This window comes from Excalfactoria chinensis, chromosome 9, assembly GCF_039878825.1.
Source record: "Excalfactoria chinensis isolate bCotChi1 chromosome 9, bCotChi1.hap2, whole genome shotgun sequence".
NCBI classification, from domain to species: Eukaryota; Metazoa; Chordata; class Aves; order Galliformes; family Phasianidae; genus Excalfactoria; species Excalfactoria chinensis.
Genome location: NC_092833.1, coordinates 17,969,582 through 17,985,364, shown reverse-complemented (window position 1 = coordinate 17,985,364; position 15,783 = coordinate 17,969,582). Strand labels below are relative to the sequence as shown.

Here is a 15,783-nt window from a genome sequence, read left to right as displayed (position 1 = left end):
GAACCTAAATATTAGGTTTTTTATATGTTATATGGCAATAGTAGACACAACGAGGCTGAAGAGATTCCTTTCAATGCAGAGATCCTGAGATTGCAAGTGTAATGAAGGGTTTTGCAAAGGTGTAGCTGCTACTGATTTTGTGCTGCTCTGTCCTGCTGCAGCATCGCTGCCTGGGTAACGATGCAGGAAGACTTAATAAAGATCTCCAAAGGGTCTGCCAGGCTCATGGGTAGAACAAACTTTGCCTCCAGGCACCTCTCTTTGCTCCCATCAGCAGGTAACAAAGGTCTGTTAACGGAGCAGTGTTCTCCCAGGGGCCTGCAACTGATGTCCTCTCTGCACACACTCAATTTCAAGCAAACTCATCTCTTCAAATGCAGTCTCGATATTTCTTAAATAAATTAAAAATGCAAACATAAATCTGTGCTGATATCTGTCTTACTGTGCAACACATGCATCTGATGTTGAAGAAACACACTGCAGTGCCAACAGCAAGCACCTCCAGCAACAATGCATGTTAAGGTTTTCAAAAGAAATCTAACACAAACTTACACAAAAGGAGCCTCAAACAAGGCTTTTAATTCTCTGCATTTTCTGCATTTCAATTCTTATGCATTTCTTAAGTCCTTCATTGGCCAAAGACAGAACGAAAGTGAAGCGATCAGGCTGTGATAAAGCGGCATCCCTCACAAAGTCCTCACACACCCTTTGCACTGCTCCTCTGGGCACAGGCCTGAGCCAACTCAGCTGAGGGATGAGGTGAGCGAGCACCTGAAAACAAGTCTGTGCATTGAAGATGCTCCCCAGACTTAACTGATAAGCACTCAGAGAAAGGAATCAAACCCAAATGCTCTTTCGATGCACTCAGCACACCCAGCCAAGAGTTTCTGTTGTAGCTGTCTGAGTCATCCTTCCTTTCCTTGTGGTTTTTTTGGGGCATGGGCAGCAGAAGAAATCAATGCTGACAAATGCTCTCCCTACAGGAAAGTCCATCCCATGCAATTCTATTGCGAGCTTTCAAAGACACCTTGTGAAATGGGAAAGAGAATAGGTCACTGACATACTGCTGTCTACGGGGTTTCAAATCCACAAATGACTCTCCTCTCACACCCTGAATGCCCACACTCTGCAGGGCCGTGTTGGTTTCATCTCTTTTTTGGTGGAATTTACATCCTGGTAGAATGTTTAATTCTTTTATTTATTTATTTATTTATTTTTATTGTTACAAATGTATAAGTGCCAAAGAGAAGAGCACAGGGTATTTCTGCAGCAAAACCAAACAGTGACACATACACACACACACAGCACCTGACGTGGTTAATAGATACTGCTAACTCACTGGCTGAGCCCTGCCGAACCCCCAGCCCTTGCATTGGGCCACGCACTCAGTATGTGCCCCATCTTAAAGACCACTTCTGGCTGATGACTTTCAGTAGCTGAATATCTGCTAACAATCTCATCAGGAAGGGAGGGATATGTCACACACAAGTAGGCACTTACCTGTCAAAGAGCTATTTCTGCTCTCAGATTCTGCGGAAAGGTTCTAATTACGTGCATTATAAAAAATTATTTAACTGAAGAGAATAAGGCAATGTGCTCGGGCAGACCTAACTGATACACCTGCTGTTTACAAACACTGTCAGTGCTTTAGGAATTGGAGAGACCACAGGGCACTGTGTGAGCTCCTGTGTAAGAAATGACAGTCACGCAGCTTCTGTGGGAATGTACCTTAAAATGTGATTTGTTTTATGGATCCACTCACAGAGATGTTTCGGCTCCCAGCTGGAGCTGACTGTGTTCACCTGTGAGTAAAAGCTAATTCATAGCCTATGGAAAAGAGGGGGCACATTTAGGATATGATTCTTCACATACATGCTTAAAATAAAGGCATGAATTCCCCAGAACCTCCAGTTTCTCCCTGCTCACTATTGAAGAGCTTTAGAAAAGTGACCCAGAATTTGGTGTCCGTAATGCAAATATGAGCAGCCACAAGGAAGAAATCCCACTCGAGGTGATGGCCCTGTGGGATTTGGTGGGGTTATTGGTCTGCTGAGAAGCAGAGCTCTGGCTCACGGAAACAAGGATCAACACACAGTTTTAATGAGTAAAAAAATGAAATATGCCATGGAAAGCATTGAGCATAAGGCAGAGACTGTACAGAAGTTATCATCTGGATAGAAAGGGTAAAAATTGTTCTTCCTGTATTACTGGGAAAAGGCTCAGTGCTGAATGTACACTGACGGCAACTGAAGATTGAAAGAATGTTGTTGGTTTAGACCATGTTCTTGAGATTAAATATCTTGTCATGGTTTTGTGCTGTTACATGATGTCATGATGTAGAATATTGACAGCACAAAACCATGACATATCTAAAAATCATTGACAAATGAAACCTGAGCCTGACAGAAAGCAAACAGCAGCAGTGGATTCCCGGCCACAGAGCTTCAGTCTCCGTCAGAAGGAAGAGCAGCAGTAACAGTAACAGTCCTGACAGCCTGCAGCAATGTTACTCACTCCTCTGCTGTGTCAGTGTTTGCAACAAATGGGAAAACAAATTCACTACATTGCTACAATGCAGGCAACTGGTGCTCACAACAGCACACAGAAACCTGTCCTGTTCCACCTCTAGAGATAATGGAAATGCCATTCACACAGCCACCCTTTGCCTGCACACGTCCTTTCTTCAGGAAAAGGCATTGTCTGGCATTTTTCTTCCCAGCAGCTTCTTCACCGCTCTCTCCTTTTTGTTCTTGGATATTCTGTGCTATCCAACGCCTCTGCAATGGTTGTGTTTAATGCATTTAGTAAGTATCTTTCCTCCCCGCTCTTTAAATCCCTTCTGAAGTGCTGCACACTCCACCGAGATGCTCAGCCCTTTTTATAAGCTCAGGTCAGTTTGTGTGTGGCACAGCTGTGTGGCACCGCAGGCCGTTATGGCTGTGTATGGTGAGGTGAAGTGTGGGATGTCTGGCAGCACAGCGTGCCCAAACTCTGACCCCAGGGAGGGCTGTGGTGAGGCAGGGCAAGGGATGGTCCCAAGCTCCTGGTCCGCTCAGGCGAAGAGCTGAAGCTCCCAATGAGTCACCACTGCTGAACCTGGGCGCTGCATTTCCCTGTGCAGGAAGGACCAGCCAACACCCATCAGAAACACTGCCAGCATTTTCAGACCTTCTTTAACAAAATGGAAGGTAGCTACAGCAAACCAAACAGATTTCTTCCTGCATTTTTAATGGCTTACTCCTGTGTATGTGCTGCCTTGTAATGAACATCACAGCAAAGTTAATTTCCTTCAGTTTGGCTGTGATGTAGAATAATGATGGTTTTATCTGATAAAGCTCTTTTTTCAGTGGGAAGAAGGGATTTTCTCCAACAAGGTATTTGTTATCCCTGTATAGGATATGGAGCTCACTACAGTGTCAGGCTCCAGTCCTGAAGCAAATCCCAAAGCCTGAATCCTGCATTCATGCTCAGAACCGCTTCTCACAGCTGCAGCTACAGAACAAAAATGGTGTCCTGTGAGGCACAGAAATACAGGCTGAGTAAGAGGAGTCCATTTCATTCATTATCAATTCATTACCTGCTAAATCCTGCAGGGATGGAGGGGAGGACAGCGATACACAGCGACTCTGAGCGGAGCACAACATGTGAGCGTGTTTGGTGGAGGCAGAGCAGAAACCTCATCTCACCCAAAGACAGACTGCGTGTTCATAGTGCTAATGCACAGATTATCTCAGCAGCAAATAAATTTTGTTGCTAAGATTGGAGTATTCAGGCAATTTGGGACGTGATTTGCTAGCACAAAAATGCACTTTAAGAAAATAAACTGCTGTTACGAGCAATTTCACTTACTCAGAGGCACTGAAAGTGGGCTGGAGGAGAAAAATGGGACAGAAATACTGAAACCTAATTTCCCCATGACCAAAAAGGCTGTGACAGCTCTCTGTGCCAGCATAGGCTCCCTTTGGTGGGCTCCTGCCCTCTGTGGTTATTGTACCCTAAGCCACGAAGCCATGGTGAGGATGTGGTTCCCCAGCACAGGGTGAAGCACAGCACAGCCCTCAGATACTGGCAGTGCAGGGATGAGCTCCAGGTCCCCTCAGGGAGGGTGCATGCTGAGCAGCAGCCACCTCCTCTGTGTGGAAACATGGGATGCACTGATAACCACTGGCTAAGGAAGCATTTTTGGAGCTGACTACGGGCTGCAATCAATATCTCTCACCACAGCTTCACGGCAGGGAAAAATGAAATTCATCTCTTTTGTCACTCAGTAATGAAACTCAATTTCTACAGGACTTTGGCAGAGAGGGGCTATCTGTTAAAGAGAAACCTGTGAGGTCAGGAGAGCCTCCTGCAGGCTGCAGCTAACCAGCACACACAAGCCAATGCCAAAGTGCCTTTCAGTGTCCTAAATGTCCATTTGTGCAGAGGAGTCATTGACCAGCCCAGACCTTAAGGTGCTGTAAATGGAAGGAATAGGACCAGCACCCAGTAAAGCTTCAGCAGAGAAAATATTCTTGCACAAAATGAACCCAGCCGCAGCTACTCAAGAATGCCACTTTTTAAACGAAGGGATTTAAAGATTACGAGAGGATTTGTATCCATCTGTCACATTTGGCCTGCTTTCATTGTACGAATCTTTCTCAGTCAAACTTCACTAAGCATCCTGTCAGCAGCTGCCTATTTTTAGATGAACTCGCTTTATTTGGTAGTTTCGATTAAATGATTTCCTAACATAGAAGATTTACAGAAAGGGGCATTAGAACATTGAGTCCATCGAAGCTCCGCTTTGGTAATATTTGCAAGCTGTGTTACAAAGGCCAAATTAACATGCACGGTCGTATTGATTTAATCCAGCAAATGGATGTCGCAGAGTTGTACACAACACACAATTTGCAGCCTACAAATGATAGAGTTGGGATACCTAACCAGAAAAATCAGCTTAGATCCATTTTGACAAGCGCTCTTCTCTCTAGAGCACCTATAAGTACAGCATTTAAGTACAATATCCACCGACTTTCCTTCAAAGAACTCACTGATGGAAGAAAAGAGGGGGGGAAATGCTCTCCTGAGAAGAGAGGACTTCAGAACTACAACTGAAACAAAACCCAACCAGGCTCTGGGTGCCACCACCAAGGCCAGCAAGGCATCCCGGCCAGGAACACTGCCCAGAGCACAGGCTGGGTTTTGCTGATGGATCACATCAGTTCACTGCCAACAGCTTCATCTTCTCATTAAATTGACTTCAATACAGAAAAATATGAATAAAATACATCACCAGCACAACTAGTCTGAGACTGAACAGTCTGAATAGCTGCAGAGCTTGGAATCAAGAACATCTGCTGCAACGGCTCGAGCAGCACATTCTCTGTGCTCAGATCACAATCAGATCTTCCTTCAAAAGCAGGTAGCACCAGTTGTATGTTTGTAGTGAACAAGTGAGAAGATCAGACTGATGACTCTCCACCATCTCGGGGTTTTAACCTCTCTCTAGCTGATTACCAGACTCAGATTCTGGCTTTTAATTTACAGTGAGTTGCATCCCCTCTCAGTTTTGAATGCTGAGACTTTACTGAAATGCTTATTTACATAGCTTCGCATTTCTGCATGATTGCTTTATTGCACGATATAAATCTCCAAGTGTGTGTTTGGAGCAGTTTAGTCTTTATTTTCTCTGTACAAACGTGCATTTTTCAATGAAAGAAAATGCTATCTTTTTCTCCTGACGGAGGTTGGTAATTTTCTCCACTGTTTTCTTCCTTCCTAACAAACTTCAATCAATCAAAATGACAGGAGAGATGAAGTGACCAAATCAGCGTGACAGCAAAGGATCTACACTGTTCACTGAACCGGTAAATCCTCTGTTAAAATATAAGCAGAAGCAACAGAAAGCGACAACATTAAAAAGCTTTTTTTTTTAAAGCATCATTAAAAACTTGAGATATGTGATGAAAAATATACCCTGAGCCCCTGGTTTAACTGTGCTGTCCTTCAAGAGCTCCCATGACGCACAGCCCCTTAAGCACATGACATCTACAGTCTGAAATGCACTGCAAGTTGCTTGAGAGCTTCTGAGATCAAAGCAGTTTAAGAGAATGAGGCACATTTACTGTGTGAGTGTGTGAAAGGAGCTGATGAATTAACAGAGCATTGCAATTGTTTCAAGTCACTAAAGCTCAAAGACTTGCAAGTACCCAGATCAGACACTGCACATGGCATTTTAAGTTGCTTGAGCATTTGAGATCAAAGACATTGATAGTGAGCAGGAATCTGAGCAGGAGACTGAGTATCCAAGTGCTCTGAGTATTTCTCAGCACTACATTGTAAGAACAACGTGACACCACAAAACAATACAAGCTTGTCAGCACTTGCTTTTCCAGAGCTGGGCTAAGGCTGAGAAGCCAGGGGATGAGTATAGCAGATAAGGGAGGCTATTTTGGAAGATCAGCAAACACCACCCAGAACATCTGTTCTTTTTCCTCTGTAATCATGCAGGAGACCTGGCATCAGGACAATGAATCCCAGAGCTGAAGGATCCCAAAGCTAGGACTCTTCGACCTACCTTCAAACTAAATGCTAGTAAAAAGTATCAGCTATAATTACAAACCCTCAGAAATCTTGACTGTCACGACACAATCATCAGAGCCCTGTGACTGCACTAATAAAATGCCTCTGACATTTTACCGGTAATCTGTTTTTGTCTATCCACATCCATCACGACACGTTTAAAAATCAGACTCTCTGACCACACAGTGCACGCTAAGTGAGCTCAAAAACAAGTTTGGTGTGAAGAAGAATGCATTAATGTGCAAGACATCCATTTGTCAAAAACATCTTAACAGGCTTCACGACCCCTCCACAGACTGGAAGTGAGCAACTTGTTCTCAGTAACACGTGACTTAGAAAGAAGTAAAGACATACCTGCTTCATCATAGGATACAGTCAATTTTTCCAGCATTTCTCGATCAATCGATAAAATCTGCTGTTCCAGGATGGTCTGGTAAGACATCACACTGTTCTCCTTGTCCTTCTCATAGTCCTGCAGATGCTGTTTCAGGACTTCAGGCAGGCGGGACTTCACATACTCTGCTGCAGACTATGGAGGAAAGAAACAAAGGTTTAATTAGCACTTCTTTTGAAAAGCTTCATGCATGTTCATAGCTTCATAAAGCACTATCAAATTCAACAATCCATACAACAGAATACTCTTAATACTACCAGCTCCATAGTGCTAAAATCAACAGGTCATTTCCCTGCCAAAATTACCCTGTGTGCCCAGAACTCCCATGGATACAGGGATACAACAGAACAAATTCCTCAGAGCAAAAGCACAGTGCTACTCTCCAGCAGGATGCACAAGTCGTGGCTTCTCCATTAACAATGTTTTGATTGTCCATTTGAGATGTTCCATAAACAGCAAACTGAGAGACACAGAGTAACTCAAAGGGTATAATCTTGGTATCCTGAGGTATGAATGGGATTTCGGCTTCGATGCTCAGGTAGCCTTCACAGCCCTCACCATGTGCCTTGTCATTCAGTGCAGTTCTGCTACTTTGTTACATCTCAGCTGCTGAGCTCTGCCTACCTTTGGGTTCAATACAGGATAAACACGTAACGTTTCCCACCCAAACGAACATGTAAAAACAGCAGTGAAAATACGTTAGAAAAATAAACTTAATTAAGACCATAAGAAAACAGCAATTAACACAAGGTGGCATGGTTGTACCAGTGTTACAGAGCAACGTGCAGAAAACGTACAGGGCAGGAAATGAGAAGAGCATTTGCCTCTGGACAGGTGCCCACCTGCCAGCACTGCTGCTGCAGCCGCTCTGTGCGGGATGAGGCACCGGCAGCAAGCTGGGAAGAGAAAAATGATAAACACAACATTGCTGCAGGCCTGGGACTGACCACAGCTTAGCCCCGTTCAGCAGCATGCACTCCTGGGTCTATATTTAGTTTTCCAAAGTCGATGGCTGATTAAATCACAACCTTAAAATATCACTGAAGTTGTGTTCAATTTATCTGCAGGCTAAGCCATGTGAGACGAATGAAATTATTCTACAAAAACCAAACAAACTGTCCACATGAGTACAGCATATTTAGTGGTACTGTCTAATAGCTGCTTTCTTCCAAGGGAAGGCCAAAAGACTCACTGTACACTAATTATTTAGTCCACGTTCAGGCATCTTTGTTTAATGTTTGCTTTGAGAAGAGGCTTCAGTCTGCAGGGGGTATTTTTGTGCTCTCCCACTGCAGCAATTCCGAAGAGCAGAAAGCAGAAGAAGAGCTTATACACGTTCACTTTCCTGCGCCATCTGAGCAAATACATGCGCACCAGTGGCTGTAAACACTATCACTTCTGACCCTGAGACCTCACAACCTGAGCATAAGCCCAGAGACAGATGGATGGGAGCAGATGGGAACACAACCACGACCAAAGGCACTGGCTGTGTGGAAGCAGCCCCAGCGAGGCACCCACAGCACCGAGCCTCCTTCATCACCGACACCAGGACACCACAATCCACAGAGAAATGCTGCCCAAGCGCCTTTTCCTGAGATGCTCACATACCCAGAGCTCCTCCTGCCATGCTTCAGGGGATGCTGCTGCACTGAGTGCTTGAAGTCCTTCTCAGCAGCACTCCTGACCCAGAAGGGATACATGTGCACAACCATAGACATTTCCAAACATATGTGCAGCAATTACTTTCCTGCTGAAGTGTTACTCTGCCAAGCAGGATACAGTCAGCCCAGAGCCCAGGGCCACAGGTAGCTGGCCCAGCCTCCAGCCTTGAAGGACAGCAAGCACATGGAGGGGAAATAAAGGTCTACACTGGTTAATCAACAGCTTCTTAGTGAAGCTCCTTCAGGAGACAAGCAGCAGCTCAAGCAAGAATTCTCCTTACACACCCACATCTCACACAAAAGGAGCTGAATATTTGGTGTGTGAGAAAGAGCCATCTCTGTAAGAGAAAGTCTCAGCCTCGGCTTTGGTTGTTTTATTTGTGTTCTGCAGGCTGCTGCAGCTCAACACTTCTCAAGTCTGGAATTACCAATCTGCTCAACCTGCAAAATTCAGGCTTCCATCAAAGCAAACTCATGGCTCTGGGCATTCCTGACACCTGAAATATGTCCTCAGAGGATGAGCAGCTGCCCCGTATGTCCCACAGAGCTGTGTAAGTGGCCAAATGGCAACTGGGGACATGCAGAGAGCCTGCATCCTTTGGCACACCTGTGGGCATTCAGGAGGAGACCAGAATGCTCCAGCATCAAATGTGATGATGGAGAGACCAAGTGCTAGAAGCAGATCCACGGCCCTGTGAGAAAGGTGTGCTACAGACAGCAGTGTGGGAAGATGAGCACGGGTGCACATACAGCAGGTGGAGAAGCTAAGGAGATAGAACAGCTATGAGTCATAACACAGATCGCCAGTGCAAAGAATAGAAGATGGGGACTTCCTTGCCTGAGACCTGTGCTTCTCATTGGCTGCACTGATTTACAGGGACAGGAGGGAAATTACAGATGTCTGACCTTAATACTGATGTCTGACCTTAATACTCTTGAGACAATTTGTCCTGTCCGCCTTGCTGCTGCGAGCATCCAGAGACCACAGGACAATACAGATCCACTTTAGAGAGCAGTACTGCTGGCAGAGCATCTACACTGAAGGCTTAAAAACAAAATCAAGATTCTTCTGTCACATCTTTCTGCTTCTTCTTGTCACTGTGCTGGAAGGTCACAGGGTCACTACTACATGCTTCAGAGACAACACATCAGGAGCTGCTGGGCAAGGGCAGAGGTGCCATTATGGAAAAGGGGCACCTTGTTCACCTCCTGGTTCACCTGAAGGAAGGATTTTGGAAGGAAGTACACACACGGTCAGAATGTAATAATGAGCACGGAAACAAGTGGAGACTGGAGTAAAAAATGACTTAAAGCTCGCCAAGGAGGCAAGAAAAGTTCCTGCCAGTCCATTTGTAATAAGAAAAAGACAGGCAAATGTTGGTCTACAGCTCAGCAGAGTAGAAAAGCTTTTGACAGATGATGCCATAAAAGCTGAAGTGTTTGCAGTCTCATTTTGGCTACCGTATGACTGCCTTTACTTTCTTGCATTCCAGTGGCAATTTATATCAGAGGAAGGTAACCAAAATCACAAGACAGATTAGGGAAAGAATCTGTTAGGAAGTGTTTGTAAAGATCAGGGTTTTCCAGCTGGCTGGGCCAGATGAAATTAGTTCAGCTGCAGGTGGCTGACTGAAACAATTGCTTTAACAACTTCTGTCTTCGAAAATACACAGAGGACAGAGAGACACTATTTGCAAAGGGCAAGTGCAGGGGCTACTTTTAAAATAGTATAAAGGAAGAGAAGCAGAATAACGGAGTAAGCAGTTTAACTTTGGTGCCGAGAAGTGTAATAAAAGATCAAATGATCTCTATTATGAGAAGGCAGCAAGAACTGTAAGGCGAGGCAGCAAAGTGCTTCTCTCAGGGCATGCAGGGATGCAGTAACGTGGTTCCCATCAGCACAGACTGGGGAGCAGCTCAAAGACTCCACCAGAAGTACTGCTGGGAATATGTGATGATCCCACCTGAGAGTTCACATTCCACATTTTAGACTAGAACTCCTTAGCAAGGAGACTTTCTACACGTTTCTTAAAACAAAAGAAACTGTTAAACAAAGCCTAAGAATCCACCATACCACTATCCATCACACAACGAGCAGTGCCCTTAACTTGCTACGTATCTTACAGTAAGATGACAAAAAATGAGGTTGTGGACCAGAAACGTATCCCAGTCCATTACTGATTTTCTGGTAGCAGTTTCCTGTTTATTTCAGAAAAGTACACTACAAAAATACACTCTAAATAAATGTTTGATACATGAACTCAGATTGCTGGGATAAAGAAACAACACCTCAAGGAAATGAAGGCCCCCAAGTCAATCTACCTGCGTGCACTGCCCTCTGGCACACAGCAGCCTCTGCTGCCAGGGCCAACCAGGAGAGCTCCACCAGCACATTCCTTGTGCTGTGCTCAAGCACATTTATTCCCACTTCACCGTAGTTACAGATCAAGCTGCAGAGCCCTGAACCTTTAAGAGGTGTTCCTTGACATCTCAGTGCCCTGCTGGGTGCTGACTGTACCCAGAAATGGTTATAGAACACTCTTTGGATCCCTGCCTTGATGAGAGCTTCGCTCAGGCTGATGCTGCTCCTTCATCAGCAGGAACCACAAATAACTCCCCTGAAGTCAGTGGAATTTTGCTATGCCAAACCCCTTGGACAAAGGACGTGAGTCTATTAATAGTTATTCAGAAGGAAAACATGATAGCAAAACATAATCTACTCTCAAGAGGATAATGCAAGGTCTACAAACGGCAATGGGATGAACATTTTGCCCTCTGCAGCAAGGAACTATTTCAAGAACAGAGAAGTCAAAAGAAACTCATTAGCAGTGTTTTCCCATAGAAACTTCTGGTGTCCTTAGCCCACTATATCTATTAAAAAGAGTCCTTTTATTTCCCCTCAAAAATGACTATTCAAGCCAATAACTTGCTATTAATCAGCAAGTGTCCTAGGAAAGCCAAGCCCGGAGTTTAACCAAGGCTGGTAGCAAAAGCACGATGTCAGAAATGCTTGCAGGACTCAGGAATGCTCCCAGAGGACTTTCTACAACACTACAAACACCACCGGTATTTTGCAATCCATGCACAATTTACTTCCAAAGCAGGAAAAATATTAGCCTCGCCAACATCTTTAGTCAATCAGAGGCTGTATAGTCATGAGAAAATTAACCTGATTCCAAGGAGATGTATAAAGTTCAAATTAGCATTCACTCTGGATTGTCAGAGATATATTTAATCTATAATTACAGTAATCCACAGCTGCTTCAACTGTAGAAAATAACGAATTGCCCAGTGAGAACCGGTGCCCATGAAATGGAAAGCAAAGGCCATCTGTTGTGGAGCTTCCTCTGGTTTTGTGCTTTGAGCACAGAGAGCCTGATCTCCTCTGACACAGCCTATATGTGATTTATGGCTGCAAGCCCTTCGAGCAGCCATATCACCAAACAGAAGGAATAAAAATAAAAATGATAAATGGTGATGATTTATGGCTTTACATTATGGATTTGAGTTTCTTCCCTAAGACAGCACTTGTCACTCACTTCTGAAACAGACTTATTTAAATGTCCTGGAATGAGAAGCAAGTAAGTCAACAAAACTTGTAATGTAAAAATTACACGCTGTGCTTTGCCTCCCACTCCTCCCTCCGTCAGTCACATAAGAATGTGCTCCCTTACGCTGAGCACGCACTTGAGTGCCATCATGGGGCTCATTATTCTAGGGCATGGATCAGGAGAGGTGAGAGTAAAGGCAAAACCATCATTTTCCATCTTCCACTCAGGGAAGGGGCAGCAAAATACATGAGTAATTCATTTTTTACTCAATAATTTTAATTAATTAAAATTACCCAGAAGTGCTGCAACTGATAGAGTCAAGCAGTCACTCGTGCGACAGACAAGGAAAGGAACTGAGCGCAGAGACTGACCTGTCAGAGATGACACTGCAATTGGCAGAGCTACAAGGGTTGCTTCAGAATCTGGGTGTCTAATTAAAAGATTTATTCTACCAAATCAAGAGGGAGCATCATGATTATCTTGTCTGACATCTTGAAGCAGAAGGACCATAGAACTTCTCATTGCTTGAATAAGCCATTTAGAAAAAATTTCTACTCTGAAACAGAGAATCTCCTATTGCCCTTGGAAGTTAATTGTCCTTACTGTTAGAGGATCATTTCTCATAGCAAAGAAAATGTTCACATTATTTCCAGTCTGAATCTACTATTATCTATGACTTTCCAGCACTGAATCAAGTAAAATGTCTGCTCACCTACCTTCCCTTTTCTCATGTAAATACATGCAAATTGATCAAATCACCCCATTATCTTCTCATTGATAACCTAAATAGATGGAGCTTATTGAATAGCACATGATTAGATGTCAAGTTACTGTGCAGGCTTCCCAATCTTTTTGAGCACTCCCGGTCCCCTCTGTTAGCTGCAGTTCCCCAGCTCTGCCCGTAGTAGCACTGGGACCTGAGACCACGGCATGCTGAAGTGCAACACCAAACCACCCCTTCACTGCCCATGTGCAGAACATTCCTTGCTCTCCACTGCCATGATATCTCCTCCTCAGTGCACGCACCCCTCAGCCTTCTGCTGTATGAGCTCTACAGCCTTACAGCCTACTGTACTGAAAGGCATGCTCTGTTCATGCTTTCACCAAGCAAATGTATCCAATTACTCTGGATTTTCAATTGACCTTCATTATTTATCACTTTCCCAATCTTTGATACAATTATTACACCCCAATCGTACAAGAGCCAGGAGGGCTTTCCTTATGAATAGACCTACTCAACAATGTCTATTCAAAATTGCCGTGAAGCCTATCATGTAACCTGAATTTTTAATCCCTTTAATATATGCTGTGTTGATTTGGAAGTATTCAAAGCAGCAAATACATCAGATCAGAGTACATGTCCTTCTTGTATGTTTTGGTTATCCATCGTTATAACTGTTATTATCAATGAACACAACGAGATGTCACCATGGAGGGGAATCCTATCCCCAAGGAAATGACGTACACACTCCTAGACAAACAGAAACACAGACTGAGGGGCAGAGGCTGCTCCTCCTGGTGGATGTGCTTCCCTTGCCCAAAGACAACAAAGTTCAAGGAGACCTTATCCGTGTGCACAAACACAAATGATGGAGCCAGATTCCTCTCAGCTGCACACAGCAAATGGCACAAACCAAAGTACAGGAATTCTATCCAACTACCAGAAACACACGGCTGCCTCCAGCCTCAGCCTCTTTGACACACGGTGAAACCTTCCCAGGAAGGTGAGGGTGATGCTCCACCCAGGTTTATTCCAGGTCTTTAGACAACTGCATATGTGCACCAAAAAAAAAAAAGAAAAAGCTTCAGTAAATACATTAAGAATAATGAGAATAAGCAAAGTTACTACCCTAATAAAAGCAAATGCATTAGCACTTAAATTGCACATGCACGGATACAAATTCTGAATCCTAATTGTGCTGGGAAGCCCATTATTATTCATGTTCTTTTTAGGAGAAGAATTAAGATTAGTAGGTAAATTAAACTGAAAATTACCACAGTCAAAGCCGTAATTTTATAATACTCCAGGTAGTTTTAACTAATAAGGAACTGAAGCTTATTGTAAAGATGATGTATTTCAAAAGTCCTGGAAGACACACAAACAGACAAACAATAATCACGACTTCCATGTCCACCTGACCATAAGAGACATCACAGTTTGGCACACGAGACTCATATCTGTACTTACCAACAGACATCATTTAGTTTAAAAGCCCATGAAAATACTTGTCATTTCATACTTCATCATTTCATACTGCAGCAAAATCTGAGTACCAAACTACAAGTGATGGTCAGAAGGTCAGGAGTGATTACCAGACTCCTCATAAGGCACGCGGGGCAGCAAGTGTTGCTTTGTACAGAGAAATACTGCGTGTTGTGTTGGACTGAGCTCAATGAGTCCAACAAAGAAGGGAAAAAACACTACCAGTTTTGTAAAACAAATGCAACTCCGTGCAGCTCCTGAGAAAATGATATTTAAAGCCTGGGGACTGTAACCTTCCATCAGTACAGCTGTTTAAATGCCTTACAGGTATTTCTGTGCAGATGCTTTTGCAAATGGCAGTAGGATGTAAGAAGGCTAACAAAGAATCAGGTTTTTACCAAAAGCCTTCCATTCTGTTACGTGCATTTAGTGAGAAGTGTATTTATAGCATATTAGACACAATTAAATAGCAAGAAGCTTTCTTCTTCCTTTGACGTTGTTCTCCCTCTCCAGGCAAAGGGAGCGAGTGTAGTGGAATATTTCAATCTAAATGGTCTCTCCTGATTTAAAGACATCACTTTCTGCCAAGCAGAAATCATCACAAGAATTAGAAAGATACAGCCTGGGCTGAAACACTCTCAGAATTAGTTCATTACGCAGGAGACTGAGAAGATTCTATTTTTACTTGCTTATCGCTTTCCCAAAATCCAACCATCTGGTCTGAAATTTATTATCTATCTGAGATTCTTACTCAAAAAAAAAAGTAGTCAATGCAATTCAATTGAACTACAGAATGAAATTAAGGAACAAAATGCTGCTTTTCCCACTTCAGAAGTCAAGTTTGGGACTCATCTCCTCAGCCACCTTCAGCTTGGCAGTACCTCAACCCCCTGAGCAGGGCACGACCCAGACGCAGCTCATACAGTGCCCACACTGCAGTCTGTCAGATGGTCACGTGGAGCTGTTCTGTACATCAGGGCTCTCACACAGGAAGGCAGGTGCACAGATCTGTCTGTAAGGCGCTCCTCGGGGTTTAGGCTGCAGCACAAGGTACATGCAAATCCTGCTCTTCTGCATTACTTTCTGACTGTTGATGGGCATTGGTCATGCTTTATAAAGATTGCTTTGAATGTAGTCTAAAAAAGTAGGAGAAAGGTTTTGAAGCACAAATAGCTACACACTGGTCACAGCACTGCTACCTTGAGCATGTTTTCCCCCTAAGACAGAGTACCTGCAAGGCTCCCACTGCTCCTTTTCACAACACGACACCGAAACATCTCTGCGTGCTATTCCAATGCTAGTTCACAACTTTACAAAGCTTCAGAAAACAGACAAGAATTTCCAAATAAACTGCGGAGTGTCAACATATAGAGTGCTATGATTTGCTGTCCATAGTCAGAAATGATCGCA

The 15,783-nt window shown here is 43.8% G+C and overlaps 1 protein-coding gene across 1 annotated transcript in view; it reads right to left on the bottom strand.

The window, feature by feature from the left end:
- PPM1L (protein phosphatase, Mg2+/Mn2+ dependent 1L) overlaps positions 1 to 15,783 on the bottom strand; it is a 76,853-nt gene that overhangs the window by 11,315 nt on the left and 49,755 nt on the right. Inside the window, exon 2 of the mRNA XM_072345039.1 lies at positions 6,919 to 7,093. Coding sequence (XP_072201140.1) covers positions 6,919 to 7,093 — 175 coding nt within the window. The remainder of the gene's footprint in view (positions 1 to 6,918; positions 7,094 to 15,783) is intronic.